Source organism: Prunus dulcis, chromosome 1 (genome assembly GCF_902201215.1).
Source record: "Prunus dulcis chromosome 1, ALMONDv2, whole genome shotgun sequence".
NCBI classification, from domain to species: Eukaryota; Viridiplantae; Streptophyta; class Magnoliopsida; order Rosales; family Rosaceae; genus Prunus; species Prunus dulcis.
In genome coordinates, this window is record NC_047650.1 from 32,611,821 (window position 1) to 32,639,719 (window position 27,899).

General features: G+C 39.0%; 5 protein-coding genes across 9 annotated transcripts; 3 read left to right on the top strand and 2 right to left on the bottom strand.

Moving 5' to 3' along the window:
* Positions 1 to 30: 30 nt before the first annotated feature.
* On the top strand, positions 31 to 2,386 carry LOC117632024 (protein REVERSION-TO-ETHYLENE SENSITIVITY1). Its single transcript, XM_034365392.1, has 3 exons — positions 31 to 414; positions 848 to 1,256; positions 1,559 to 2,386. The coding sequence occupies exons 2-3, from the start codon at positions 948 to 950 to the stop codon at positions 1,979 to 1,981; spliced, it is 732 nt and encodes a 243-aa protein (XP_034221283.1). The 5' UTR covers positions 31 to 414; positions 848 to 947; the 3' UTR covers positions 1,982 to 2,386.
* Positions 2,387 to 2,434: 48 nt separating this feature from the next.
* LOC117632010 lies at positions 2,435 to 4,669 on the bottom strand. Of its 2 annotated transcripts, XM_034365375.1 has the most exons (5): positions 4,403 to 4,669; positions 3,785 to 3,890; positions 3,167 to 3,670; positions 3,004 to 3,094; positions 2,435 to 2,747 (listed from the first exon to the last, which is right to left on the bottom strand). In XM_034365375.1, the coding sequence occupies exons 1-5, from the start codon at positions 4,542 to 4,544 to the stop codon at positions 2,661 to 2,663; spliced, it is 930 nt and encodes a 309-aa protein (XP_034221266.1). In that variant the 5' UTR covers positions 4,545 to 4,669; the 3' UTR covers positions 2,435 to 2,660. The 2 variants fall into 2 exon arrangements, with proteins under 2 accessions (XP_034221266.1, XP_034221273.1); XM_034365382.1 differs by lacking the exon at positions 3,004 to 3,094.
* A 4,814-nt stretch (positions 4,670 to 9,483) lies between these two features.
* On the top strand, positions 9,484 to 13,254 carry LOC117632001 (glutamate receptor 2.7-like). Its single transcript, XM_034365363.1, has 5 exons — positions 9,484 to 9,920; positions 10,175 to 11,505; positions 11,599 to 11,914; positions 12,098 to 12,504; positions 12,622 to 13,254. The coding sequence occupies exons 1-5, from the start codon at positions 9,665 to 9,667 to the stop codon at positions 13,180 to 13,182; spliced, it is 2,871 nt and encodes a 956-aa protein (XP_034221254.1). The 5' UTR covers positions 9,484 to 9,664; the 3' UTR covers positions 13,183 to 13,254.
* Positions 13,255 to 14,989: 1,735 nt separating this feature from the next.
* Positions 14,990 to 19,216, top strand: LOC117630331 (glutamate receptor 2.8-like). Its single transcript, XM_034363072.1, has 5 exons — positions 14,990 to 15,630; positions 15,895 to 17,228; positions 17,346 to 17,661; positions 17,824 to 18,230; positions 18,350 to 19,216. Exons 1-5 carry the CDS (start codon positions 15,339 to 15,341, stop codon positions 18,905 to 18,907), a joined length of 2,907 nt encoding a protein of 968 aa, XP_034218963.1. The 5' UTR covers positions 14,990 to 15,338; the 3' UTR covers positions 18,908 to 19,216.
* Positions 19,217 to 19,429: 213 nt separating this feature from the next.
* LOC117630339 (calcineurin B-like protein 10) lies at positions 19,430 to 21,779 on the bottom strand. 4 transcript variants are annotated; one of them, XM_034363086.1, is made up of 9 exons: positions 21,550 to 21,774; positions 21,279 to 21,450; positions 21,015 to 21,097; positions 20,868 to 20,927; positions 20,656 to 20,764; positions 20,517 to 20,569; positions 20,303 to 20,383; positions 20,088 to 20,200; positions 19,430 to 19,910 (listed from the first exon to the last, which is right to left on the bottom strand). In XM_034363086.1, the coding sequence occupies exons 1-9, from the start codon at positions 21,565 to 21,567 to the stop codon at positions 19,853 to 19,855; spliced, it is 747 nt and encodes a 248-aa protein (XP_034218977.1). In that variant the 5' UTR covers positions 21,568 to 21,774; the 3' UTR covers positions 19,430 to 19,852. The 4 variants fall into 4 exon arrangements, with proteins under 4 accessions (XP_034218977.1, XP_034218983.1, XP_034218973.1 ...); XM_034363092.1 differs by having other exon boundaries at positions 21,556 to 21,773; XM_034363082.1 differs by having other exon boundaries at positions 19,909 to 19,984; positions 20,031 to 20,200; positions 21,556 to 21,779.
* Positions 21,780 to 27,899: the final 6,120 nt, after the last annotated feature.

Sequence of the window (27,899 nt, forward strand, 5' to 3'; positions counted from 1 at the left end):
AAAGACAATTAAGTGAGGAAGGCGGTGGGCCCACTGAGGGGCTGAATCTCAGAGAGGTTCATGCACCTATGCCCTGTTTTCGCCTTCTCCTTCATCGTTTCCAAAATGAGAAAAAGAAAGTCTTAACAAAAAATTAAAAAATCAAAAGATATTAAAATTTTGATCGGTTTTCATTTTTTTTCCTTCATTTTTTCAGTCAAAATATAATCAACCAGTTATTGTGTCTCGACAACAATGAAGAATAACAAGACCGATAAGAATAGCTCCTCTTCGTCTTCTTCTTCTTCTTCTTATTATTATTATTCTTATTCTCTCTCTTTCTCGTTCTCTTCAACTTCTTCCTGTTCCTTGTCACCGAATTTTACCTTACTGGGGCGGTCTCATATTTTCCTCAGCTATCACCATCCTCTGCAGGTCAGTAGCATAAGATCTTTGCTCAAAGTTCTAATCTTTGCTGACCCAAATGCATTATGTATGGTTTGGATCTTGTTTTCTTTCAATGTATCAACGAATTTTATGGAAAGCCCATTTGGGTATTGTCTGCTAGCGAGATAATCTTTGGAAAGTCTTAAAGATTGGAATTTTAAGCCACCCATTTCCTCAAAGTAAACATAATTGATGTGATTCAATGTTTCTCAGCTTAAAGTTGCATTGCTGGAAGCAGATGTTTCCTTTTCTGAGTTAAATTTTAAGACTTGGGTATTTTCGGCCTGCAATGTATTTTTCAGGAAGTAAAAAATCAAACCATTAAAGCGAACAGTAATCTTTCATTTTTAATTTATGTATCATAGACTAACTAATCTTTCTGATTCTTTTTAAAGAAGGCTTTGCATTGTGTTTATGGCAGATTGAACTGATTTGCTTATTGTACTGGGAGACAAAATTTGAATGTCTGAAGGTGTAGTTTGACATTGGGATGCTTCTCCATAAAATTTTAAACAGAGCATATGCAGCACATTAGATTTCCTGTAATGGAGGTAAAAGAAGCTTATGACGTTGAGCATATGAGGTCTACACAGAGTATCCAGCATGAGCTGTGGCCTCTTGATGAAATTGATCCAAAGAAGGCAAAATTTCCCTGTTGTTTGGTTTGGACTCCTCTCCCAATAGTCTCTTGGTTGGCACCATTCATTGGACATGTTGGCATTTGCAGGGAGGATGGAACTATTTTAGATTTCGCAGGTTCCAATTTTGTGAATGCCGATGATTTCGCATTTGGTGCTGTAGCCAGATATCTACAGCTTGATAGAACACAGGTACTGTGTCATGTTGTTTTTACATTCGCCATATTGTGTAATAATTTTGTGCTCCCTCCCCCTTCCTCCCGGCTCTCTAAACACAAACTCGTAAGGGTATTCATTAGTTTGATCTAAAATTGTTTGTGAAAGGCATTTAAATGCATCTTAAAAGTACTTGCTTAGATGAACAGCAATTAGAACTGTAGCCAAATCAAGCATTTGTCTATTTGCTTGCTACTTTGGAAGAAAGAACTAGAATTGACTTCTTAACCTGTTGATCCTTTGACAATTTTGTAATGGAATCTGAAATGTCAAAACAGTGTTGTTTCGCCACGAATCTGGGTGGCCACACTTGCAAGAGTGGCTACAAGCATGCAGAGTTTGGGACGGCAATCACATGGGATGATGCCCTGCAGTCAAGTTCACGGTACTTTGAACACAAAACCTACAACCTTTTCACTTGCAACTGCCATTCTTTCGTAGCCAACTGTCTGAATCGGATATTCTATGGTGGATCAATGAGTTGGAACATGATCAATGTGGCAGGCTTAGTACTGCTCAAGGGGCAATGGGTTGACGCCATGTCCGTCTTGAGGTCGTTCCTCCCTTTTCTATTGGTGCTCTCTCTAGGTGTTTTCATGGTTGGATGGCCTTTCTTGGCTGCGCTTCTCTCTTTCTCTCTCCTCCTCCTGGTGTGGTTTCTACTGGGCAGTTATTGTTTCAAGACCTTGTTAGAGTGCTAGTTCCTGTTTTCACACTACAGCTTGGAGGAGTAAACAGATGTTATGTAGTAAAGTTCCTCTGTATGACTCTCTAGTTCCTGATACAATTTTGCTATAGGTTTTTCTGTCAATATTGTTTCTGATTTCAAGCTGAGTCAACTTATTCAACTATAGTTGATTGATTTGGAAAGCTTATTGACTTTGTACCCTCTCTAACATGCTCGATTTATGATTCAGAATGAGACGGGACCCCTGTTGCAGCTATAGCAAATTGTAAAATGGGTAAATCTTCAATGCCCATATGGCATGGTCTTGTTTCTCATTTTGGGGAGTTTTTAGGTTCTTTCTATTGAATTTAGGTTATGGAAAACGATGTATTGCAAGTGGTCTTCATCTATTGTAATGGAAGATTAACTTGAGTGTTCATAACTGGCATATTTGTCAGATGAAATTCTCTCATTTCCAGAGCCGTCATTAAATATCAAAACGAACAAAACTTTCTATCCCCAATTTGCAGTGGGGAATGCCAAACATGAGCGGTGTTTGAGGTCACATACAGATGAATCTTATTACATGTAGGGTCCGGTAAGGCAAGTTAAAGTTGAGAAATGCTTAGGAAAACATTTTAGATAAGCAACGGGATGCTCTGCCCCTCAGGTTTAGCTTCCTTGCTTACACTGTCTTGTATAAACTTGCCTTCTCAAGCTCCATATTTCGGGGCCTTCCAAAGCTTGAAGGCCACTTCGTGCAAAAACCTATCCGCTGGTATCACAAGATTTCCACCGTACTGCATAGAAAAGAACAAATTTCATAATTCATTTGTAAACATGCAATCAGCCATTCTAGTGAAAGTATCATAGTTAAGTGAAATTGAAAATCTTTGAACTCAACATGAGACTTATGACCAGATAATGTATCAGCTCCTAGCTAGGCTAGTACAGTAGAGAAAATCAACTCTGGAGTCAGTTATATCAGTAAATCTCTCAACAATTTCCAGCATGTGCCATGCAGTGAACTCAATATCTGATAATCTCAAATTGTACCTCTTTGAAATCCTTAAATGAGAATGTCTCAGCCATATCCTTGCGAGTTACTGCATATTGCCACTGAGCAATTAACATTGGGCAATGGTGCCTGTTCACAAAGGATAGCTGGAGTTACTAAAGGTATTTCAAGTGTGCAAGAAACCACCAAGTTTTTACTCACCTAACATCCTTTCGTGGTTGAGATCCTTTCATGGTGTAACTTTGACGAGGAACAAGCTTTGAAAGATCAGATTTTTCATCATCTTTTCTAAATGAGACTGACAAGTTGGGATCATCCTTTTCTGAGACCTTCCCATAGCTCGTCACAACAGACAAGTGCAAACGGGCACCGATTTCAGATCCAGGTTGGGCTATTTGCGTTATAGCACCAACCAAAGCATTGAGATATCCCACATCATCAGTAGCCTTGTCTTTCTCAACATTCACCTCACCAGCCCCAACATGCACAAAAACTAAATCATACTGGCTCGTCTCCACTGTCTTCCCTACTTGAAACCCAAGCAACTTAAGTAACTCAGATGCCCCAAAATCAACTGGCGGTTCAGCACCGGCTGGACTGTTTTTATAAAGAGCATCGATTTGGAACACGCTGAAACCAAGTTTGGTGCCAAAAGATTTCAAACTTGCATTGTTTGTAAATATCGCAGCTTTCATCCCCATGAACCTGAAGCATTATGAAAAACGTCACTCAGTTGACATTGGGTTGTTAAAAGTTCAAAACTTTTTTTTGAACATTTCCAATTACAACAGACTGAGTGAAACCCAAAAGTTATATTACCTTTCTGATATGGTAACCAAAGATGTGGATCTCACTGTATCATGGTATGCTTCATATGCATCCAGCAGTAATGCGAACTCTCTGACTATTCTCTCATCCTCGCTTTCTGCAATCTAAATTCAAGTAAATCCCGGTGCTGGGAAGTTGGAAAGGAAAGGTGTAAAAGCACGCCAAAATGAACCCTCAGAGGAGAGAGAGAGAGAGAGAGAGAGAGAGAAGCAGGCGACCGCTCAGAGGAGAGAGAGAAGCAGGCGACCGCTCAGAGGAGAGAGAGGCCGCGCGAGGTTTTCTTTTAAGTCAGGAAAAAAAAAAAATAAAAAAAGGACCCAACCCGCCCAGGCCGCCTAGGCGGGCGCCTAGAGTGAAATCGCCCGCCTAGTGCCTAGGCCGATTTTTTGAACACCCAAATACCAAAAAGAAGTAGATTTGAATTGCATTTCAGGTCGCATATGACAAATCAACAAACTTCATCGAACCCATAAAGGCAAATTAACAAACTTGATCGAACCCGTAGAGTTCACTTGAGAAGAAAGCAAGCCTCATATTATTAATAATTAAATTATCTATTAAAAGTGAATAATTTCCAGAGAGAGCAAGAGACATTGAAAGAGTTAAAACCTGAGGGAGGGGCAATGGGGAGGCTCAAGAAGCCACAGGAAGCTTTAGAAGCGAGAGAGTGGAGATGGATGTGTGATGGGTCGACGAAACGGACCAACCCATCTCCGTACAAAACCACAGCTCGGCTTGGCTTGTCCGCCATTGCTGTATCTCTAATCACTGATCGAGGTTTACAACCAGCTGTGAGAGGAGGAAGATGAAGACTGATTTTGGGAAGGCGTGGGGTATGAATGAACGATATGGGGAATATTGTGCACGTGGCGGGGTTTGGAGGAGATAACAGCAAAAGCTAGATGCCTCTCAAGGCGAGATAATGACAGGGAGAAAGCGGTAATTTTAGATTTTTATTTCAATAACGCTACGGGTACAAACTTGTTTACCAATTTTTGGATACCAACACATGTGGCACATGACATAGGTTGCCGTGTCATGTGCCACATGTGTTGGTATTCAAAAGTTGGTAAACAAGTTGGTACCCGTAGCGTTATTGTTTTTATTTTTAAGAAATGGTAAATTAAGAACTCAGAAACTCACTTCACATAAGGACTTGTAGCTCAAGTAATCAAAAGCAATTATTCGTGCACACACAACTTCAAATGTTCGAATCCAGTCTTTTCCAATATCGCTTATATAAAATGGATGACATGCATTTTAATTTTTTACATTGAAACAAATAGCAGTGTATGATTGTATCGACACAGACACAGTAGAATACATGTTGCATGGAATTTCTTCTCCTCTTCGCCAGTGGAGTCCCTTCTCCATGCTGCTTGTCTCTCAGTCTGACTGCTCTGCCTCAGTAAAGGATCGAATGGATCAGAAACAAGAAGAATGTTTGGAATTGGAGGTATGCAAGTTTGCATTTTAGCCTTGCCCTTCTACTTTTTCCGTACTCTGCTATATATCGATTCTTGCTCGAGATGAGAGTAGAAAATCTTCTTAATCAGTTATTAATGTTTGGGCTAATCGTACAAATTCTCTGTTGTGTTACAAGTTACAACTAGCTTACCTGTGACAAAACTACTAGTTTATTCACAATTCATCGGTTCTAAAATTTGTTTTTTTAAGGTGTAAAATTCTAAAATTTGTTATTGATATGCTCCCTTACCCATGAATGCCAAGAAAGAAACCTAGCCCTTCTGGCTCTTTCGTGTATCTAAAAAAAAAAACATTGTAAATTCATTACTGTAGGATGTAATTAACTTAAATTTGTAATGCCATATATCTTTGTGGTATTTTGTTTGAACTTGCAGACGATGTGCTCTACAAATGTGTTTAGTTATATGCTTCAATAATTATAAACTTTTTAAAGGTATAGCCGCGCGGCTATACTATTATCCTACACGTATACTTGCGAGGCTATACCTCTAACATATTCGAATATTTAAAGAGTACCAAGTAGCTGCGCAGCTATACGCTTTAAATATTAATATGTTCTAATAGTATAGCCGCGCAGCTATACCGTTAAAATATTCGAATATATTTAAAAGAGTATAGCGACTATACTCTTTAAATAAAAAGTAATTAAGTCTAGCAATTAGGAAATGCATTAAACCATATCAGATATGGATTAGAAAATGACTTACATATGTTCTAGCGCCATTGAATTCTCACATATCTGCTGAACCCCAAAAAGGTTGATGGATTTCATATCAGTCGAAGCATGTTAAGATTGCATTATCTCTCATGAACATTCAGCAATCAACAGAAGGAAAAAGAAAAAAAAAAAAAATTCAGTCCGAAAGGAATAGAAGAAATGTACATGGATATATAGTATACAGTATATATCTCTGAAACTACAATCTGCAACACCAGCATATGGAATTTCATGAATGATCTAACAAAAGATTTTATAGAAGTTACAAACCTTGATGAATGCATTTGCTACAATGCTTTAAATTCCACTAAATATGTAATTCCGCTTCACTCTCGTAATAAAAAGTGTAATTTCCTCATCTTTGCGTGTTATCTATAGGTAGAGAAGCACAAACAAAATGTACCGGTCCATTTCCAAGAAAATGTGGCACTCAAAAAAAGTGGTTCTTAACGAATTAATTCCTTTATTAAAATACATTTCCTTTAAAAAGCAGTAGGGTATAGTCATTTCTGTGTTTAGTATCTCCCTCCAAATCAAGAGAGAAAAGTTACGATCTGCTAAAGCTGGAGATGAGCTAACCTGTGCAATAAGTGAAATAATGAAGTCCTCTGGTTCTTCCGCATCCTGGTCTTCCATGTATTCCTGCTTGTTTATCAGTCTGACTGCTCTGCCTCAGTAAATTGGATCGAATGGATCAGAAAGAAGAAGAATGCTGGGACTTGGAGGTATGCAAGTTTGCATTTTAGCCTTGCCCTTCTACCTTTTCCATGCTTTGCTATTCGATTCTTGCTTGAGATAAGAGTAGAATCTTCTTAATCTGTCTTTAATTCTTTGTTGTGTTACAACTACCTTACCTGTGACAAAGCTACTAGTTTATTCACAATTCGTGGGTTCTAAAATTTGTTGTTTATGGTAAACAGTTTCAAAATTTGTGTATCTAATATATATAAAAAATTGTAAATAAATTACTGTAGGATTTAATTAACTTAAATTTGTAATGGCATACATCTTTGTGATTTTTGTGATATTATGTTTAAATTTGCAGAGGCAAATAATGCCAAGAAACCTAGCCCTGCTTGGGAATCTAAGCAATTGGAGTTTACTTGCTCCCAAGTTAATGTTCTAGAATGTTCGGATCTGCTGTGGGGTTTTTCCCTTCCTCAAGGCTTCTCCTCTTAGCAGACACTTACATTAAGGGTAAGAAAATCGTCTTCAACCTTTACCGGGGATAGATTGGAGGTGAAGGTACCAAAAGAGCTGAAACTTGAGCTGTTTGGCTTTCGTCCTCCTAAAATCTGAAGCTTTATGAAAGGGCAACTTTTAGTTCACGTTGTGCTGATAACAGTTAATCACATATTTTTTAACCATTTACAACTGACTGAGCAAAAACTAGAAGTTACATTACCTAACCTTTTTGATAAGGTGTTTGTTTCCCTCTTTTCGGCTGGGCCGGCCGACAGAAGGAACTTTTGGTCATTCTTCTTTTGAGTATGGGGCGTGCCACCACCAAGCCCCGAATTTGGGCTTGAATGGAATGTGAGTAGATGGATATGTTGCGTCCGAGATCTAACTTTAATCAAACGATTGTTCGGCCGAGCAAGGAACCTCCTCACAGTCTAGGTTCTTTCACTACTTTGGGTCAAGGCTTTATATGAGCTACCAAATGATGTGAAGTGGGTGGAGATGAAGATTGAAGGTGAAACGTAATGAAATGAAGAACAAGTGCGCAAAGTAAAGGTGCTTAAACTTAAATATAATTTAAAGACAAATGCGTAAAGTAAAGTACGAAAGATAAATAACGTAAAAACGAGAATTAAAGTGCGACAAAATAAATCAAAGTGATAAGTAAAGCAAGAACGAAATGAAAGCGAAAAGAACGATAAAGTAAAATGAACTTGAAATTAAACTTAATTGAAGTGCGATAACAATGAAAATTAAAGCAATTTAAATAAACTTGAATTTAAATGACAAGAAAATATAAATTGAACAAGAATTTAAACATACACTAAGAAAAGGAAGAACTCGCTACACTAGGTACATGAAATGTAAAATCTTAAGTCTATGAAAAGAAAAGTGCGAGACAAAAATAGGTTTGTCTGTCTGATGTTGTGTGTCTTCAACCTTCGTTTGGTGAGGTTTATATAGGACTTCCGTCAGCCCATGGGCTGGCCATTGAATGGCCAAATGTCAACTCTTTTAAAACTCTTTCCTTTTGAAGCCCTTTGAATTTGTGGGATCACATTGATGGAAATATTCTGATTGCTTGATTCTCTCATGTTTTGGAGTATGCTGAACTATCATCAATCTCCTTGATTTGTTTCCTTGTGAGGCCTCCATCACATGCACATTGACCTATGGAAATTTTGGGCGTGAATCCGTGGCTTGGGCATTGACCTCCGTGATTTCATCTTGACATCTAGTTGAACCTTGTGCCCCTTGAGTTTTTAGAATTCTAGAGTTGGCTTACCATCTGTCGACCATCCGCCAAGATGGCTGGTATGTGAACTCCAGATATTTGGATGTTGGGCTTGGCTCTACGTTGGACTATATTTGAGTTCTCAAATATTCGAATATTGGGAACTCGGCGGACATACCTCCAGCCGAACTTCAACTCCCTTAGCCCAACTTTGCTTGCCCAAGTGTTGAGAGGAGGGCGCCAAGGTGCGCAAGGAGAAAATTCACCCCGCCCCAGCTTTTTGTAAGAGGAGTGGCCTACCAAGGTATTTAAGGAGTATCTGGCCCAACTTTTTGAGAAGGAAGCATTCGGCCACTTTTGCAAGGATACGCCCGGCTACTTTTGCAAGGATAAGCCTGACCATATTTTTGAGAAGGCACCACGCTAGGAATTCTTCGGCCGCTAGGAATTCTCGGCCACTAGTAATTCTTCGGCCGCTAGGAATCCTCCGGCCCCTAGGAATTCTTCGGTCGCTAGGAATTCTTCGCCCACTAGGAATTCTTTGCCCGCTAGGAATTCTCGGCCGCTAGTAATTCTTCGGCTGCTAGGAATTCTCGGCCGCTAGGAATTCTTCGCCCTCTAGGAATTCTTCCTTGGCAAATTGGGTGAATTTTGACCACCCCAAACAGTGTTCTTAGGATTTCTTCCCTATTTCTCTCCCTGTTTCAGCTTTTCATACTGTATTGTGAAATGAAGGTTCTTGAATATGAAGTTATTCGCTTTGAAAATTCTTAGACAACGATGTTGCAGTCAGCCTATTAATTAGTTTTGTCACTGAAGCAGCTCATATGACTCGTGACCAAGTCTCCTGCTTTAGAGAAGGACAGTTTGGTTGACAGTTCCCGTCAAGAGAGGAAACGATGTAGGTACGAAGAAACTCTGGCATTGACTCACTGAAGCCACCATTATTCTCCTTTTACTTGTTTGATTATGATAATAATCCACTTTGCTACAATTCAGAAAAATACTGGTTTATTTTCTTATATTCAAAGAATCATGAAAACTTGTTCTCCTAGGAATGGGGAGAGGAAACTACTTTTTCCCATTCCCTCTTCAACAGTCAGCAGTTTGAGAAAGTTCCTTCCTCTTTCGTCCCGTTTACCATTTGGGAACCAAGTATTCTGCCATTCAAAATCCTGCTACTATTCACCATTTATAAACAAGTATCTTCTCATGCCTTGAGCTGCAAACCTTCCAAGACCAAGATAACATGATCAAGTGTCCTCCCTACCGTGTTTTTCTTCTCTTACTGTTCTTTAGGATTTTCTTGGCCATGGCACAAAACACAACCATCCCAATCAATGTGGGGGTGGTTCTTGACTTAGATTCCCCGTTAGGGAAAATAGGGTTGAGCTGCATCAACATGGCCCTCTCTGACTTCTATGCCTCTCATTCTAACTACAATACTAGACTGGTCCTGCACACAAGGGACTCCACGAGAGATGTTGTTGTTGCAGCTGATGCAGGTTCCCTCTCTCTTGATCTCCTCTTTTTAATGTTTTGCTTTTTGTTTCACCCAAATATTTTTTGAACCATCAATTTCTTTTTTATTATTTATTAGCATGTTAAAGGTATCATATCTTGTTGAAGTACTTGCTGGGAAAAAGCGGCTTAGATTAGAGTCATGCTTGTAATACGTCATTGGATTCGTAATTGATACACAAAGAATTAAAATATCATCAGAGTGTAACTTAACTTAAAACTCTCACCTTTGAAACAGCGCTAGACTTAATAAAGAATGTTGAAGTGCAAGCCATCATAGGGCTAAAATCATCAAAGCAAGCCAACTTTGTAATTGATCTTGGAGATAAAGCTCAAGTGCCCATAATGTCATTTTCAGCAACAAGCCCTTCTCTGCGGGGTTCATATTTTTTCCGAATTGCACAGAATGACTCATCTCAGGTTAGAGCCATAAGTACCATCATCCAAGCCTTTGGTTGGAGTGAGGCAGTGCCCATCAGCATGGACAATGAGTTTGGGGAGGGAGTGATACCTTACCTGACTACTGCTTTGCAAGAAGTAGGTGCCCGTATCCCTTATTGGAGTGTCATTCCTTCAAAGGCCACTGATGACCAAATTGTTGCAGAGCTTTACAGGTTGATGTCAATGCAAACCAAGGTCTTCATAGTGCACATGTTGCCTTCTCTAGGCTCTCGGTTTTTTGCCAAGGCAAAAGACATTGGCATGATGGAGGAAGGTAATGTTTGGATAACGACGAATGGGATGGCTAACTCTTTCAGTACCTCCAGCTCTTCTGTCGACATAGATAACATGCAAGGGGTGTTAGGTTTAAAGACTTATGTTCCAAACACAAAAGATCTTGAAAATTTTAGAGCTAGATGGCAAACAAAATTCCAACAAGACAATCCAACTATCCTTAACGTTAAATTGGATGTTTTTGGACTTTGGGCTTATGATGCTGCTTGGGCATTAGCCCTGGCAGTTGAGAAGGTTGGGGGTACAAACTTCAGCTTCCGAAAGATGAACGGTTCTCATAATTCCACTGATCTGGGAAGCTTAGAGGTCTCTCAAGGCGGTCCTGAACTTGTCCGAGAGCTATCAAGTACAAGATTCAGAGGCATTTCAGGAGATTTCAGTCTTATTAATGGGCAACTACAATCATCAACTTTTCAGGTAGTTAATGTGAACGATAATGGGGAAAGAGGAATTGGATATTGGACACCCCAAAATGGACTTGTGAGGAACATAATTTCAACTAGAAACACAAACAGATACTCTACTTCTAATGCCAGTCTTGGACCTATTATATGGCCTGGAGACACCACCTTGGCTCCAAGGGGCTGGCAGATTCGCCCGAATGGGACCATAAAAGTTCTGGTCCCGGTGAAGGTAGGGTTTGAAGAATTTGTAACTGTGAGACATGATTCTAGCACTAACACAACCAAGGTCACTGGATACTGCATAGAAGTCTTTGACGCTGTAATAAAAGCATTACCATATCCTGTTCCTTATGAGTTTTATCCCTTTGCAAAACGTAATGGGAAGATTGCTGGCAGGTACAATGATTTGGTCAATCAAGTGTCTCTTGGGGTATAACTTTTTTTCTTGCTGATTTTTCACATTTTATTCTTAGCAAAATTATCCAATGTTTTCACTTGAAACATTGGCATTTTCACTTGACAGAACTACGATGCTGCAGTTGGAGACATAACTATTAGAGCAAACAGATCCTTGTATGTTGACTTCACATTGCCATTCACAGAATCTGGGATATCAATGGTGGTGCCTATCAAAGGCAAACATGACGCTAAAAGCACATGGGTGTTCTTGAAGCCTTTGACATGGGATCTTTGGGTTACAAGCGGCTGTTTTTCCATATTCATTGGTTTTGTGGTCTGGTTTCTTGAACATCCAATAAACGAAGACTTTCGTGGGTCTCCACATCACCAAATTGGCACAAGCTTTTGGTTCGCCTTCTCAACCATGGTTTTTGCACACCGTAAGCTCCCTTCATGTCAAACTATTTTCTAGTCTTTAGTGGTGATTAATGCTTTATAGAACCACTTGTCCAACTAACCAAAACTACTCAAAACCCAATTGGAAAAATGAGCTTTGTGTACCGTTTACATATTCTATGACTCATGGCCGTCCATTTCTGTTTTCTTTTGAGTTTTTCTAACAGGGGAACGAGTAGTGAGCAACTTGGGTAGGTTTGTAGTGATCATATGGTGCTTTGTTGTCCTGGTACTGACTCAAAGCTACACTGCCAGTTTATCATCAATCTTAACAATTCAACAGCTCCAACCAATAGTTACTGATGTGAATCTTCTCTTGAAGAATGGGGACAATGTTGGCTACCAAGCAGGTTCTTTTATTTATGAGATTTTGAGCCAGCTAGGATTTCAGGATGATAAACTTAGAACTTATAGGTCCGCAGAAGAATTGGATGAACTTCTTCGAAACGGGAATGAAAATGGAGGTATTTCTGCAGCGTTTGATGAAACCCCCTATATGAAACTTTTTCTTGCAACCTATTGCTCAAAATATACCCTTGTTGAGCCAACATTCAAAGCCGATGGTTTTGCCTTTGTAAGTTGATCACTTGCTGTTTTTCTCTTTCTCTATCAGACCCTCTCTGGCTTTCTCTCGTTTAATACATGTTTTCTGATGCGGGATTTTTTTTCTTCTTCTCTTTTTGACCTGCAGGTCTTCCAAAAAGGTTCACTTCTGACACTAGATGTTTCAACGGCAATCACTCAAGTGCACGAGGGAGATAAAATGAAGGCCATCGAGGCCAAGTGGTTCAAGAAAAAAGCAAGCTGTTCAAACCCCAACACGGCTGGCTCTTACGACACTCTTAGCCTTGATAGCTTTTGGGGCCTCTTCATTGTTGCTGGTGTTGCTTCATCACTATCTCTCCTCATATGTGTAGCTATGTTCCTCTATGAGCATGGCCACATCTTGACATGCATTGATTCAAAAGCCTCATTTCGGACAAGAATTCGTGAAGTACTAAGAGCATATGATCAAGAAGACAAGAAAAGCAAAAAAGATAGTGTTCAAGGAATCGCTGCGGTTGAATCTTCACCGAACACCAACTGTCTCTGCCTCAGAAGGCCATCAAGATCAAGGCACCCAAATAAGATTATACCAGAAAAAGTTCTTGAAGAGGAAGGAACGACTTGTACTCAGCATAGTGAGTTGAATCCGAATGTTCAAGCAACCCAAGAAATTGAATGTGCTATCGAGTTAACGGCTATGACATAAATCATGGAATCTTGCTATGGTTTGTTTGAAGCTTAATTTGTAGTTTAAATCTTTATTGTGTAGTATATAATATGTATGCATGCAGCAGTGGTTTTGATGTTTCTTGGTTACGAGGGTAACGAGCCTAATTTATATAAGATATGACGGTAGCGTAAATAAAATGTCTTACATTGCTAATTATGATTTTAATACATGATTTAGTAACTTTAATGAATCTATTAACAAGATACATAATTAGTAATCACTAATCGAGGTTTACAACCAGCTGTGAGAGGAAGATGAAGACTGATTTTGGGAAGCGTAGGGTATGAATGATATATTATGGGGAATGTTGCGCATGTGGCGTGGTTTGGAGGCGATAACAGCAAGGATATGGGAGAGAGAGTGGTAATTTTAGATTTTTATTTCTGAGAAATGGTCAATTGAAAACTCATAAACTCACTTCACAAAAATAGTAGGGTAGGAGCAGCTATCCAAGCACACAAGGTCCACTGCTTGAATTGCCTTTCTCACAGAAGGTCCAGTGTCCGAATCCCCTCTCCTCTAATATCGCATGTATCTATCTACATTGAAATAGCAGTGCATGATTGTCATGGATATCGCCACAGCAGAATACATGTTGCATGCAATTTCTTCTCCTCTTCGCCGGTGGAGTCCTTTCTCCATCCTGCTTGTTTCTCAATCTGACTGCTCTGCCTCAGTAAAGGATCGAATGGTAAGAATGTTTGGAATTGGAGGTATGCAAGTTTGCATTTTAGCCTTGCCCTTCTACTTTTTCCATACTCTGCTATATATCGATTGTTGCTTGAGATGAGAGTAGAAAATCTTCTTAATCAGATCTTAATGTTTAGGCTAATCGTACCAATTCTCTGTTGTGTGTTAAAACTAGCTTACCTGTGACAAAACTACTAGTTTATTCACAATTCATCGGTTCTAGAATTTGTTTTTTAAGGTGTAAAATTCTAAAATTTGTTATTGATATGCTCCCTTACCCATGAAAGAAAGAAACCTATAGCCCTTCTGTCTCTTTCGTGTATCTAAAATAAAAAATGTAAATTCATTACTGTAGGATGTAATGAACTTAAATTTGTAATGCCATGTATCTTTGTGGTATTTTGTTTGAATTTGCAGATGCAAAGAACGCCAAGAAACCTAGCCCTGCTTTAGAGTTGAAGCCTGAAGGCTTCTCCTCTCCTGCAGACAGTTACATTAAGGGTGGGCAATGTGCATAGTCTTGAGCAAATGGTCTTCAACGCCCCCTGAAGCCACTATGTTGGAGCTGGGGGATGGATTGGAGGTGAAGGTACCAAAAGAGTTGAAACTTGAGTTGTTTGGCTTTCATCCCCATAAGACCTGAAGCTTTATGAATAGTCAAGTTAGTTCACATTGTGCTGATAACAGTTAATCACATTTTTTACCATTTCCAATTACAACTGACTGAGCAAAACCCAGAAGTCATATTACCTTTCTGATAAGGTATTCTTAGGATTTCTTCCCTCTTTCTACCCCCAAGTGCAGAAGTCCCCAAATCATAAAGCCTTTCTCGTTGGTAGAGTGGGGGCCCAGTTGGCTTGGGTTCAAGCTTTGATATGGTCTTCCTCTCAGCTTTTCTTACTGTGGTGAAATGAAGATTCTGGTATGAACCTATTTGCAAAGGAAAACAACTAATACATATTAAATGTTGCATTGAGCTTATTAATTAGTTTTGTCAAATTGTCACTGAAGCAGGTCATTTGACTCTTGACTAAGTCTCCTGCTTTTGAGGGGGACAGTTTGGTTGACATTTTGGGTCAAGAGAGGAAACGATGTAAGTACGAAGAAACTCTGCCATTGAGTCAATGAAGTCACCGTTGTTCTCCTTTTACTTCTATGATTACTATAATAATCCAGTTTGCTACTCTTCAGAAAAATAATTCAGTAAGGCACACTTCCTATCTAAAATACTGGTTTCTTTTCTTATATTCAAAGAACCATGAAAGCTTGTTCTCTTAGGAATTGGGGAGGAAACCACTATTTCCTATTCCCTCATCAGCAATCAGCAGTTTGAGAAAGTTCCTTCCTCTTTCCTCCCATTTCCCATGGGGAACCAAACCAAGTATTTTGCCATTCGAAATCCTGCTACCATTCACCATTTATAAACATGTTTCTTCTTCCTCATGCCTCGAGTTGCAAACCTTTCAAGATATTCAAACATGACCAAGTGTCCTCCTAACCCTGTTTTTCTTCTCTTCCTATTCTTTAGGATTTTCTTGGTCATGGCACAAAACACAACCATCCCAATCAATGTGGGTGTGGTTCTTGACTTAGATACCCAGTTTGGGAAAATAGAGTTGAGCTGCATCAACATGGCCCTCTCTGACTTCTATGCCTCTCATTCTAACTACACTACTAGACTGGTCCTGCACACAAGGGACTCCGCGAGAGATGTTGTTGTGGCAGCTGATGCAGGTTCTCTCTATTGATCTTCTCTTTTAATGTTTTGCTTTTTGTTTCACCCGAGTATTTTTTAACCATCAATTTCATTTTTCTTTTTTATTAGTTAGCATGTTAAAGGTATCATATCTTGTTGAGGTACTTGCTGGGAAAAGCGGCTTAGATTAGAGTCATGTTTGTAATACTTCATCGGATTCATAACGAATCATCAATTGATGCACAAAGAATTAAAATTGCATCAGCGTGTAACTTAACTTAAAACTCTCATCTTTGAAACAGCGCTAGACTTAATAAAGAATGTTGAAGTGCAAGCCATCATAGGGCTAGAATCATCAATGCAAGCCAACTTTGTAATTGATCTTGGAGATCAAGCTCAGGTGCCCATAATCTCATTTTCAGCAACAAGCCCTTCTCTCCGGGGTTCATATTTTTTCCGAATTGCACAGAATGACTCATCTCAAGTTAGAGCCATTGGTGCCCTCATCCAAGCGTTTGGTTGGAGAGAAGCAGTGCCCGTCAGCATCGACAATGAGTTCGGGGAGGGACTAACACCTTACCTGACTACTGCTTTGCAAGAAGTTGGTGCTGGTATCCCTTATTGGAGTCTCATTCCTTCAATGGCCACTGATGACCAAATTATTGAAGAGCTTCACAGGTTGATGTCAATGCAAACCAGGGTATTCATAGTGCACATGTCGCCTTCACTTGGCTCTCGGTTTTTTGCTAAGGCAAGAGACATTGGCATGATGGAGGAAGGTAATGTTTGGATAACGACGAATGGGATGACTAACTCTTTTAGTTCCTCCAGTTCTTCTGTCGACATAGATAACATGCAAGGGGTGTTAGGCATAAAGACTAATGTTCCAAACACAAAAGAACTTGAAAATTTTAGAGCTAGATGGCAAACAAAATTCCAACAAGACAATCCAACCATCCTTAACGTTAAATTGGATGTTTTTGGACTATGGGCTTATGATGCTGCTTGGGCATTAGCCCTGGCGGTTGAGAAGGTGGGGGGTACAAACTTCAGCTTCCAAAAGATGAACAGTTCTCATAATTACTCTGTTTTGGGAAGCTTAGAGGTCTCTCAAGGTGGTCCTGAACTTGTCCGAGAGCTATCAGGTACGAGATTCAGAGGCCTTTCAGGAGATTTCAGTCTTATTAATGGGCAACTACAATCATCAACTTTTCAAATAGTTAATGTGAACGATAATGGGGAAAGAGGAATTGGATATTGGACACCCCAAAATGGACTTGTGAGAAACATAAATTCGAACAGAAAAACAAACAGATACTCTACTTCTAATGCCAGTCTTGGACCTATTATATGGCCTGGAGACACCACCTTGGCTCCAAGGGGCTGGCAGATTCGCACGAACGGGACCTTAAAAGTCCTCGTCCCTGTGAAGCAAGGATTTGAAGAATTAGTAAGTGTGGTACATGATCATAGCACTAACACAGCCAAGGTTACTGGTGGATACTGCATAGAAGTCTTTGACGCTGTAATAAAAGCATTACCATTTCCTGTTCCTTATGAGTTTTATCCCTTTGCAAATCCTAATGGGGAGAGCGCTGGCAGTTACAATGATTTGATCAATCAAGTGTTTCTTGGGGTAGACCTCGCATTCTATGCTTTCTTTTTCTTTTTTCCTTTTTTGCTGATATTCACATTTTATTCTAGCAAAATTATCCAATTTCTTCACTGACAAATTGGCATTTTTACTTGGCAGAACTACGATGCTGCAGTTGGAGACATATCTATTAGAGCAAACAGATCCTTGTACGTTGACTTTACATTGCCATTCACAGAATCTGGGATATCAATGGTCGTCCCCGTCAAAGGCAATGATGGCGGTAAAAACACATGGGTGTTCTTGAAGCCTTTGACGTGGGATCTCTGGGTTACAATCGGCTGTTTTTTCATATTCATTGGTTTTGTGGTCTGGTTTCTTGAACACCGGATAAACGAAGACTTTCGTGGGCCTCCACATCACCAAATTGGCACAAGCTTTTGGTTCGCCTTCTCAACCATGGTTTTTGCACACCGTAAGTTCCACGCTTTCTATTATATATATATATATATATATATATATATATATAATTTATGTCTCTGTCTTAAAACTCAAAACCCAAATGGTAAAATGAGCTTTGCTTACTGTTTACATATTTTATGACTCATTTCTGTTTTCTCTTGAATTTTTCTAACAGGGGAACCAGTAGTGAGCAACTTGGGTAGGTTTGTAGTGATCATATGGTGCTTTGTTGTCCTCGTACTGACTCAAAGCTACACTGCCAGTTTATCATCAATCTTAACAATTCAACAGCTCCAACCAATAGTTACTGATGTGAACCTTCTCTTGAAGAATGGGGACAACGTTGGTTACCAAAAAGGCTCTTTTATTTATGGGATTTTGAGTAAGCTAGGGTTTAAGGACGATAAACTTAGGACCTATAATTCCGTAGAAGAATTAGATAAACTTCTTCAGAACGGGAATGAAAATGGAGGTATTTCTGCTGCTTTTGATGAAACACCCTACATGAAACTTCTTCTTGCAACCTATTGCTTGAAATATACCCTGGTCGAGCCAACATTTAAAGCCAATGGTTTTGCCTTTGTAAGTTGATCACTTGCTGTTTTTCGCTCTGGCTTTCTTTCTCCCGTTTAGTTTGGTACATATTTTACTGATCTGGGATATTTCTTTTTCTTCTCTTTCTTTTTGAGTGTGACCTGCAGGTCTTCCAAAAAAGTTCACTTCTCACGCGTGATGTTTCGACAGCAATCACTCAAGTGCACGAGGGAGATAAAATGAAGGCCATCGAGGACAAGTGGTTCAAGAAAACAGCAAGTTGTTCAAACCCCAACACCGCGAGCTCTTACAACACTCTTAGCCTTGAAAGCTTTTGGGGCCTCTTCATTGTTGCTGGTGTTGCTTCATCATTAGCTCTCCTCATCTTTGCAGTCATGTTCCTCTATGAGCATAGCCACATTTTGACATGTGTTGATTCAAAAGCCTCATTTTGGACAAGAATTCGTCAAGTACTAAGAGCATATGATCAACAAGACAAGACTTGGCATGCTTACAAGAAAACCAGAAAAGAAGATGGTGTTCATGGAATTGCTGCGGTTGAATCTTCACCAAACACCAACTGTCTCTGCCTCAGAAGGCCATCAAGGTCAAGCAAACCAAATCAAATTGAACCAGAAATTGTTCTTGAAGAGCAGAAGGGAACAATTTCTACTCAGCATATTGATTTGAATCCGAATGCTATAGAGTTAACGGCTATCACATAAACCATTAAATTTTGCTTTGGTTTGTTTGGCCAGATTCTCTTAAGGGTTTTTGTGAAGCTGAATTTGTATTACAAATCTCCATTGTGGTGTGGTGTAGAAATTACATCTTCGTTGTATGGAAGTTCTAACTTCTTCGCAAGTTTCAAGGCCAGTGGAGAATTCTTCTTCTTCTTCTTTTTTTGTTCAAAGTGGAGGATTCTCTGCATCAATAAAGGATCGAATGGAACAGAAAAAAGAAGAATGTTTGGACTTGGAGGTATGCAAGTTTGGACTTTAGCCATGCCCTTCTACTTTTTCCATACTCTGCTATTCGATCCTTGCTTGAGAGTAGAATTTTCTTAATATGTTTTCAATGTTTGAAGTTACTCATACAAATTATGTTGTGTCACAATTCATCGGTTCTGAAACTTGTTAATAAGTTTCAAACATAGAAAGAAAAATGAACTTTTTATTGATGATTTGTAAAATTCTTTTGCATGTGTATCAATGTAACTGGGGTACGACGGTGGGTAGCTTAATACGGGCCCCAAACCTCATGGCGTCCTTACATTGCTCTGCCCTGTTGCTTAGTTAAACAAAAGTTAATGATCTTTTACAGAATTTAGTAATAAATCTATTAACAAGAAGCACCGTAAATTTTTACAAACACTAGTACGTTCAAATTCACTACAAAAATACTACTCTCTCACTGTACAAAGGCTTTGAATTGATGGAGATAGCTGCGCTCGTAGCGCTTTAAATGTTCAATCCAAATGGATAATCTTGTGATGCGGCCATCCCAGCGTGCCGACACTCGGATGTCTCCCATTCCCGGCAATGCTACTTGTGATCTGCCACAAAACCATTTCAAAATTGTCCTGAATCGAAGTAGCTCTGCGTGTGAGATGCTGATGCTTCAGAGTTAAGTTCTTTTAAAGATCCTCAGTAGGAAAAGACTTCAAATTCTCAGTCTTCTTCAACTTCGGTGCGAAAAATGAAACTTGGAAATACCATGGTGATGTCCCTAGAGGATGTGGTTAGCGAAGCAAGTCAGTAAAAAATTTAACAATATTAGATATCATGAAAAGGAGCCATAGGTTCAAACACAAGTCAGATTGTAACTGGAAAATAAAGGTGAGATTGGATGTTTGCATATCGCAGAATAGGATAGCATCTAAAGAGACACAGGCAAGTTACATACTTCAAATAAGGAAGAGTCATGTTTTTCAAAAGGGTTGGATGTCGAAACACAAAAGCCTTCCAGTCTTCTTTGCTAATTTTACCATCTTTGTCAGCATCAGCGTCGGCAAATGTCTGCAAGGCAATTGAAGATGCCGTGAGTACTAAATTCTCCACAAGCTCTGATTACCACCCAGTAAAACAACATCCAAACTCACACAACTACGTACTGCTTACCTTTTCAATGATAGACTCAAGAAGATCATCTGACAATTTCAAGTCAGATTCCATCATTATGGCAATCACCATTTGCTTAACCTGAAACCAAACAGAGGCCGCCTAGTTTAAATAATATCGTGTCTGCGTTCATACAAGGTATTGAATCGCAAGTACCCATAAAAACATAAATTTCCTCGGAGACTTAGGCAGTAAAAAATAGTACAAGACTCACTTCTTCTCGCTCAATGAACCCAGTTTGTCTCAGATCATAGAGCCTAAATGCAACTGCAAGTAATTAACAAACAAGAAACATAAGATAACAAGAAAGACGCACACCATTTAGCATTGCCTTTTATAGCAGTAAGACTTACAATCAATTTTATCATCTATAGGGGCATATGGATGGAAGACATTGAGTGCATGAACAAACTCATCAAATTCAATGACACCATTTTTCTTTTCATCAAAGAGATCAAAAACCTAGAAGAGCAAAAACCAGTTCGTGTAAGTAGAGTTGCAGGGAATTATATATATATATATATATCCTAGTCAGTGGTTCAAGATGTTGGTATGAAGCATTTACCCTGTCCAGGAAAAGATTTTCACCATAGGGAGTTCTGAATAGTGCTAATTGAAGCTCTTCCTGCAACACAATCATCATCCAAATAATCATTACAATGCATGAAACTAAAAAGAAACAGTTTGAATGATTCAGGGAAATTTGGCTGACCTTATGAATCGATCCGTCGTCGATAATTGAACTACTCAGCTTCTTAAACAGCTCATACAATGCCTCCAGCTCATTAACAGTAACTGCATCATCATTTCATGCAAGTAAGCAGCACAAACAGCATTCAAAATTACTATTCATTTCTTTCTTCTTCTCTTTTTCCCAAAATCCCCAAAGCAAAAAGAAATAATTAACAATTCGAAGTTCTGCATAAATATAGTTTTCTTAATCTTCTGAATATTTTTTTAAAAAAATATTCCATACATCTAGTTTCATTGGCGAGGACAGACATATCGCCCAAAGCGAAACGGCATTTGGTTTCGCGCGGACGGTAGCTGAAGCAATCGGTCACAGCAAAAACCAACACCTCTATGATTGCTATAAACGGTATAAATGCCACGCAGATACGCTCGCCCAATGATAAAGAACTCGATCTCTGCCCAACCCCAAAAAATTACAAAATAAAATACGATTAATGATGCTTAAGTCATCGGAAAATATAAACAATGGGAAATGAAAATTCGGCCATTTTTACTTTTACCGAGAAATCCATTGTTGTCTGCTAACAACAGATCAGATCGAGGCTGCTACTTCTCGCGCTTTGTTGCTTTGTGCTTTCCGATGAAATATGTCCGCATGGGCACCGGAGAGCTTCGTGAGGCGTCTTCTTCTCTCTCGCTGCCTGGATTATACATTTCGTTTCAAAGACGGAAAGAGAAGAGGGCGCACGAGGCCGCGGGAATAAGTGAACCAGGAAGCTCCAGTTTTATATATGAATGAATGGACCTCACCAAGCCAAACCAACTGTTTATTCTAATCCGACTTCCGTGAGTGCTCTTGAGCTATATTCTGACACGTGGATTTCGGATTGGCTTTGTAGCCCTGGCTTCCATGTGACGCGGCACGACACGACACCTCGCGAGGTCTGAGCCTATGAAAAATATAGAGCCATCTTCTTAATTCTTGCGGTAATATTTTTCCTCCATAATGCTCAATCATATTTCAAGTTTGGTTCCCATTTTGTCAAATATCAATGAGAAAAAGGACTAATGTTTGGATAACGACGAATGGGATGACTAACTCTTTTAGTTCCGAACACAAAATTCCAACAAGACAATCCAACTATCCTTAACGTTAAATTGGATGTTTTTGGACTATGCTTATGACGCTGCTTGGTCAATAGCCCTAGCGGTTGAGAAGTTGGGGTACAAATTTCAGCTTCCAAAAGGTTTTAGGCATTAACCCTACTATCATTTATTCTCTTTGCAATTGACATCTGTAATGATCCGGTCCTAAATAAATTGATAAATATTATTTTATTCAGAGAAAATACCATTTTGCCCCTAGAATATTTTATTAGGTTTAAAGTTGACTTTTTTTCAAAAAGGAATTTGGAAATTCCGACTGTACCGTTACATATAGCATGGCGAGTTGAGTCCGTAGACACGTAGTGGGCCCGAATCGAAGTTGTAACGAAAAAGATATTATCAAAATACCCTCAATGGCACAATCGTAAATATTACGAAAAGAGTTTGATAAAATCTGATTTTTTTTCCTCTCTCTCTCTCCTTCCACCGCGCACTCTCTCTCTCTCTCTCTCTCTCTCCGACGGCAGCTCCCTCTCTTTCTTCGAAACTCCGACCACCGGTCACGGCTGCGGACGGGACGGGTGCCAAAAGGATCGGCTCAGCCCCGGCGTCACGACCCGGCCCTTTCCCGACATCGGCAGTCGGAAAAAGGTGATTTTTAGGCCGGTTTTCGCTCGAACTTCGCCGGCTCCGATCTCTCCCTTTCGGCCGCCATTTTTGGTGATCAAGGTATGGAAATTCATCCATTCTTCATAATCTAGCTGATGGTTAAGTAGGATTTCATTAATTTTGAGCATAGATAGCTTGATTTTCGAATTGGATTTCAATAGATTTTCGGATCGCGATTTCGGCCACTTTCGGTCACTTTTTGGGGTAGTTCTAAGAACAAAAGTGGGTCCAAATAGGGTGTTATACCTAGGGTAGGAGTCTTGAGCCGTGATTTTGAGATTTTACGACGAAGCTTAATCGCTTTAGACACCCACACGCTGTCGGCGCATGGGCACTGTAGAAAAAGGGCATTTCATCCCAACATAATCTCCTGGTCCTCACAAGTGCAGAGGTGTGCTCGGATGTCAATTCGGATATCGTTTGATAGTTGAACGGATTTCCGCCTATTGTGTGCTATCTGGGTTCGATAGGTTTGAACCTTTGGATCGTCTTAAATTTATTATATGATAATCTAGACATCCTTAGGATCATGTAGGATTTGACGGATCGTAAAATGGACACCCGGATATTCCGGAAAGGCCAACCCTAGGGCTAGGTTTACAGTAACCGTCTGATCGTGCGATCGCGAGCGATCCGACCGTTCGATCTAGATCAAACTTGCAGGACGTGTGTCCTAAACCTTTTAGGACTCATAGGAACTTTCGGATCGGAATTTGGAGATTGTGGGCACCGTGGGCCCGTTTGACCAAGTTTGGGTAGTTTGACCCTTGGGTAACCGTGAGTCTTCCGAGATAGTTTTATCTTCCTAGGAGGGTTAAAATGATCGTAGTGACAGGTCTTGATCGTTAGTTAAGTTATGTTGATTATGTGGGATTAGAATATTAGTTTACTATTTTAAACTAAGGGAAATCGGAAATAAATATTATTAATTATTGTGAGAAATTATATATGATTATTATGTCACACGTGGCGTAGGATTTTCCGGCGTGTTGACAGACCTCATAGTGGCGTTGGATTTTCCAGCGTATAGGGAGATTATGTGATGGTTAGGTCACACGTGACGTAGGATTTTCCGGCGTGTTGACAGACCTCATACGTGGCGTTGAATTTTTCGATGTATAGGAAGATTATGTGATGGTTAGGTCACACGTGGCGTAGGATTTTCCGGCTTGTTGACAGACCCCATATGTGGGTTGGATTTTCCGGCGTATGAGGAGATTATGTGATTATTAGGTCTCACACGTGGCGTGAGATTCTTTCGGCGTGTGAGACAAGCCGCATATATGGTGTTGGATTTTCCTGCGTATGGGGAGATTATGTGATTATTAGGTCTCACATGTGGCGTGGGATTCTTCCGGCGTGTGAGACATGCCCCATACGTGGCGTTCGATTTTTCGGCGTATGGGAAGATTATATGATTATTAGGGAGATGAATGAAGGATTGTGATACTGTATTGGAAAGAACTACGTGTGGCTTGATCCTTCAGTAAGGGTACGTAGGCAGCCTAGGGTAGTGCCTAGGTGCAACCGCGGACTAAATGTTATTTATGTTGTTCTATTGAGATTGGTTCTGACCTTGTCGTTGGTCCTGAAATCCAGTTGAAAATGAGATGAGAGTGAATAATTTTTCATACTCTCGTATGGCTGAGGGAGAATTGTGTAAATGTGTTCTAGTCAAGCCATGTATAAAACTCATTTTGGATTGATATACGATTTGGGCTGAGGCCTTAAACTATTTGTGATTGTGTTGGGAGGTTAAACCTCGCATGTTGGGTAGTTTGGAAAGTTAGATTATGTAAATTTCTTTTGGCATTTATAAGTGAGTTTGAGTTTATTATTTGCCTTGTTTAAGGTATTATCTGGCTTAAGAACTTTGTTGGTGGTTTGCTTTCGGATATTGTGAAGGCCGGAGTTCGTTTATGTGAATTGCATGTTGATACACTATGCATGCTGCTAGTTGTGGATATTAAATGTGTTTTATGCATGTTGGAATTTTTGGGATTGTTCAAATTACAAGGAAGACTCTGTCAAGATTTTGGTAGAAAGTCTCGGTCTTTAGTAAGTGGGCCCGGCATCAGGGTGATGTCGGAATTTCCACAGGATTCGTCTCGGGTTTCGGGGAAGTCGAGGCGGATCCTGTCAACATCTCCTTTGAAGATGCTCTAATTTATTATATTTTAATTGAGAAGATGATCGAACTCGAGTGTATGAAATATAGTCACTTTTATACTAAGGTTTAATTGATCGTTTTTATTTTTAATACTAATTTATTGGAGGAATTAATTATTTCCAACACCCATACACACTTTCACTTGTGAAAATCCTGAAGTTTACCAATTCAGCCGATCACATCAGCTTTCCTCATCTTAGGAAGGCAGCCAGGTTTGTTTAATTTATTGGTCTTTCTTTATCTTAGAAAGGCAACTATATTTGTTAATTTTTCGGATTGTTGTTTAATAGTTTAATGGGCATGTGATGATGTGATTAACACACATTGATTAAATTAAAGAATAATGCAACTACATTATTAACGATTGCGTATAAAACTCCATTTGCCAATATGATTACTTGATTGTGGTTGTTATGACACCATCGTGGTCTTATTCAAATGGATACAAATTCTCAAGCAAAACTAGATTTTTGAAGAAGACTTTGTATCGATTCCTAATACTGAACTTTAAGATTCTTCTTCTTAATTATTGGCAAAAAATTATTAAGATTGTTAAGCAACCGCATGGATTTTCCAAGATTCCAAAAATGTCAATGTCCTCCTTAAAATTTGATGAAACATAGAAAAAGAGGAAGATATTACATCCAAAGTTATTACTTTAACACAAGTATTATCTAGATGTTATTATTATGCAGACTCCATAATAAACAAGGAGGAAAGTAAAGAAGGATAAACAACATTTGCACAATAATAACATCTAAATATCCGTATAGAAGAATTTCCATATATATATAATAGATTATCGATTTTTACACATGGACCTTTCTGTCAATCACATGAAACTTTTTGCCCATATTTGTATAACTCAGTTTATAGGATGGCCTAATGTCACGTGTGGCCTTGGATGGTGCCTGACAACATTTGTTAATGTAACTCCATATATAGTTTTTTTTAACAAAAAAAACAAAACTCCATATAGGACAAATAATTAGAGGATGATGATTTGAATGGGGATTTACAGAAAAATTTCCATTCTTATTTGAGTACCTAGGGAGGGAAGGATCCCGGGCATAGAACGAGAAGAGTAAAATAAGAAATAAGAAATATATTGGCTTGTAGACCTTATTGATTGTGATATTGATCGTACGGGGGGAACGAAATCAAATAATATATAAACTTTAATGTCAAATATTTTGAAAAAAGCATTCGTAGAAAAATGAGTTTCAAATAATTTATTCTTATCATTTTCTTTCTTGACCTTTTTGGCTAGGCAAGATTAGACAAAAAATTATAGCTCTAAATGCTACCATTTTTATAATTATAACTGAAAATACCACCTTTAAAAAAAAAATGGAACTATAACCTATAAATATATATTTATTGTCCCCCTATTGCACACATATCACTTTTGCTGAAGTTCTCTATCAGTTTTGCTGAAGTTCTCTCTCAGCTCTCTCTCTTGGCTCCATCTCTCAGTTTCTCTTCACTCTCTCGTTGCTTTGCTCTCACTCTCTCATCTCTTGTCGATCAGCTCTCACTCTCTCGTCGCTCAGCTCTCAATCTCTCGTCGCTCAGCTCTGACTCTCTCTTCTCTCTTCCTCTCCCAGCGAAATCTGTTCATCGAAGCTCAACTCCATCGTTCACCTTGAACAGGTATTGTTCATCGTCATTTTCTTACAGTTTAAGGGTTTCTCTGAAGTTGGTTTAGGGTTTATGCATTTCTATGAAATTGGTTCAGGGGTTTGTTCGAAATTGGTTGAAGGTTTAGGGGTTTCTCTGAAATTGGTTTAGGGGTTTCACTGAAATTGGTTTTGGGGTTTCTCTGAAATGATCTTAGTATGATGATTCCTTGTTTGAAACAGTGAATGGGTTTGTTCTTTGTGGACTGATGCTTGCACTGCTGTTGTTTTGTTGTTGCTATTGATGTCGTATTGTTGTTTTTTTGCTAGTGTATTGCTAATGTAGTGATGTTGTGTTGGCATTTTAGTGCTGTTGTATTTTTAGTTTATTATGGTTTTATTATGGTTTTTGTAGCAGTTATTGATTGGTATTTGGTGGCTTACTATGGGTCTTTATGACCATTGCATTTAACCTTCTTACAAGTCTAATCGGTATGTATTTTCTTTGTTGAAGATGATATCTAAAGTCTAAGACAATTAACCTGTGTATATCATTTTGAACTTGTAAACTCCCAACCATATCATACTTTTTGTTTGAGAATAATGCTTGTTAATTTGACATATTTTTTTATAACTCTGTTTACTAACTTTAGGGCTTGCATATTGGATATGGATAAGTTTTCTTTAGAACTATATGTGGTGTAATATGAGTTCTTTAAAAGTTTGCTCTTTTGTGCTTGATCATTGTCTGCTTAAAAGAAAGCGGGAAATGAGTGAAGATGGGAACCTACCACCAGCAGGTGTGGTTTAGAGAAATGGGGACATTGATTTTGCTATAAGCTAACTCTTTAAGCTTTTGCTTTTCTTGTTTGTGTATGGATACTTAGAGAACTTTGTTTCTGAGGAGAACTTATAATTTTGTAATTGTACATGTCTTACAAACATTTTATACAGTTTTGATGGTTTATTTATTAATTTATCTTTGATATCGATAAAGCAGAGAATACATACAGACCTCTTATTTTGTTAAGAAAAAACTGAAGGGATGGTGCCAATTTCATTCATTTTCTTACATTTGAAAGGAGGGCCATAGTGGAGTCATTATTGTGGTTGCCACTAATTCATAGGATGTTCCATTACATTATACCTTGAAGTCAATCAATTCTTTCCCGATGTCTTCTTGTTTTTTAAAACTCTTTCTAGTCAGATAGATTTCTATCGTTAGTCTTGAATTGTTCTCAATTAGGCTTGTGCTACCGCACATTCCCATTCTAGCTGAAGCTGTCTCATGATTATCTGGTGTGTTGAGATGTGTCTTTAGATATTATATTATGCAGGA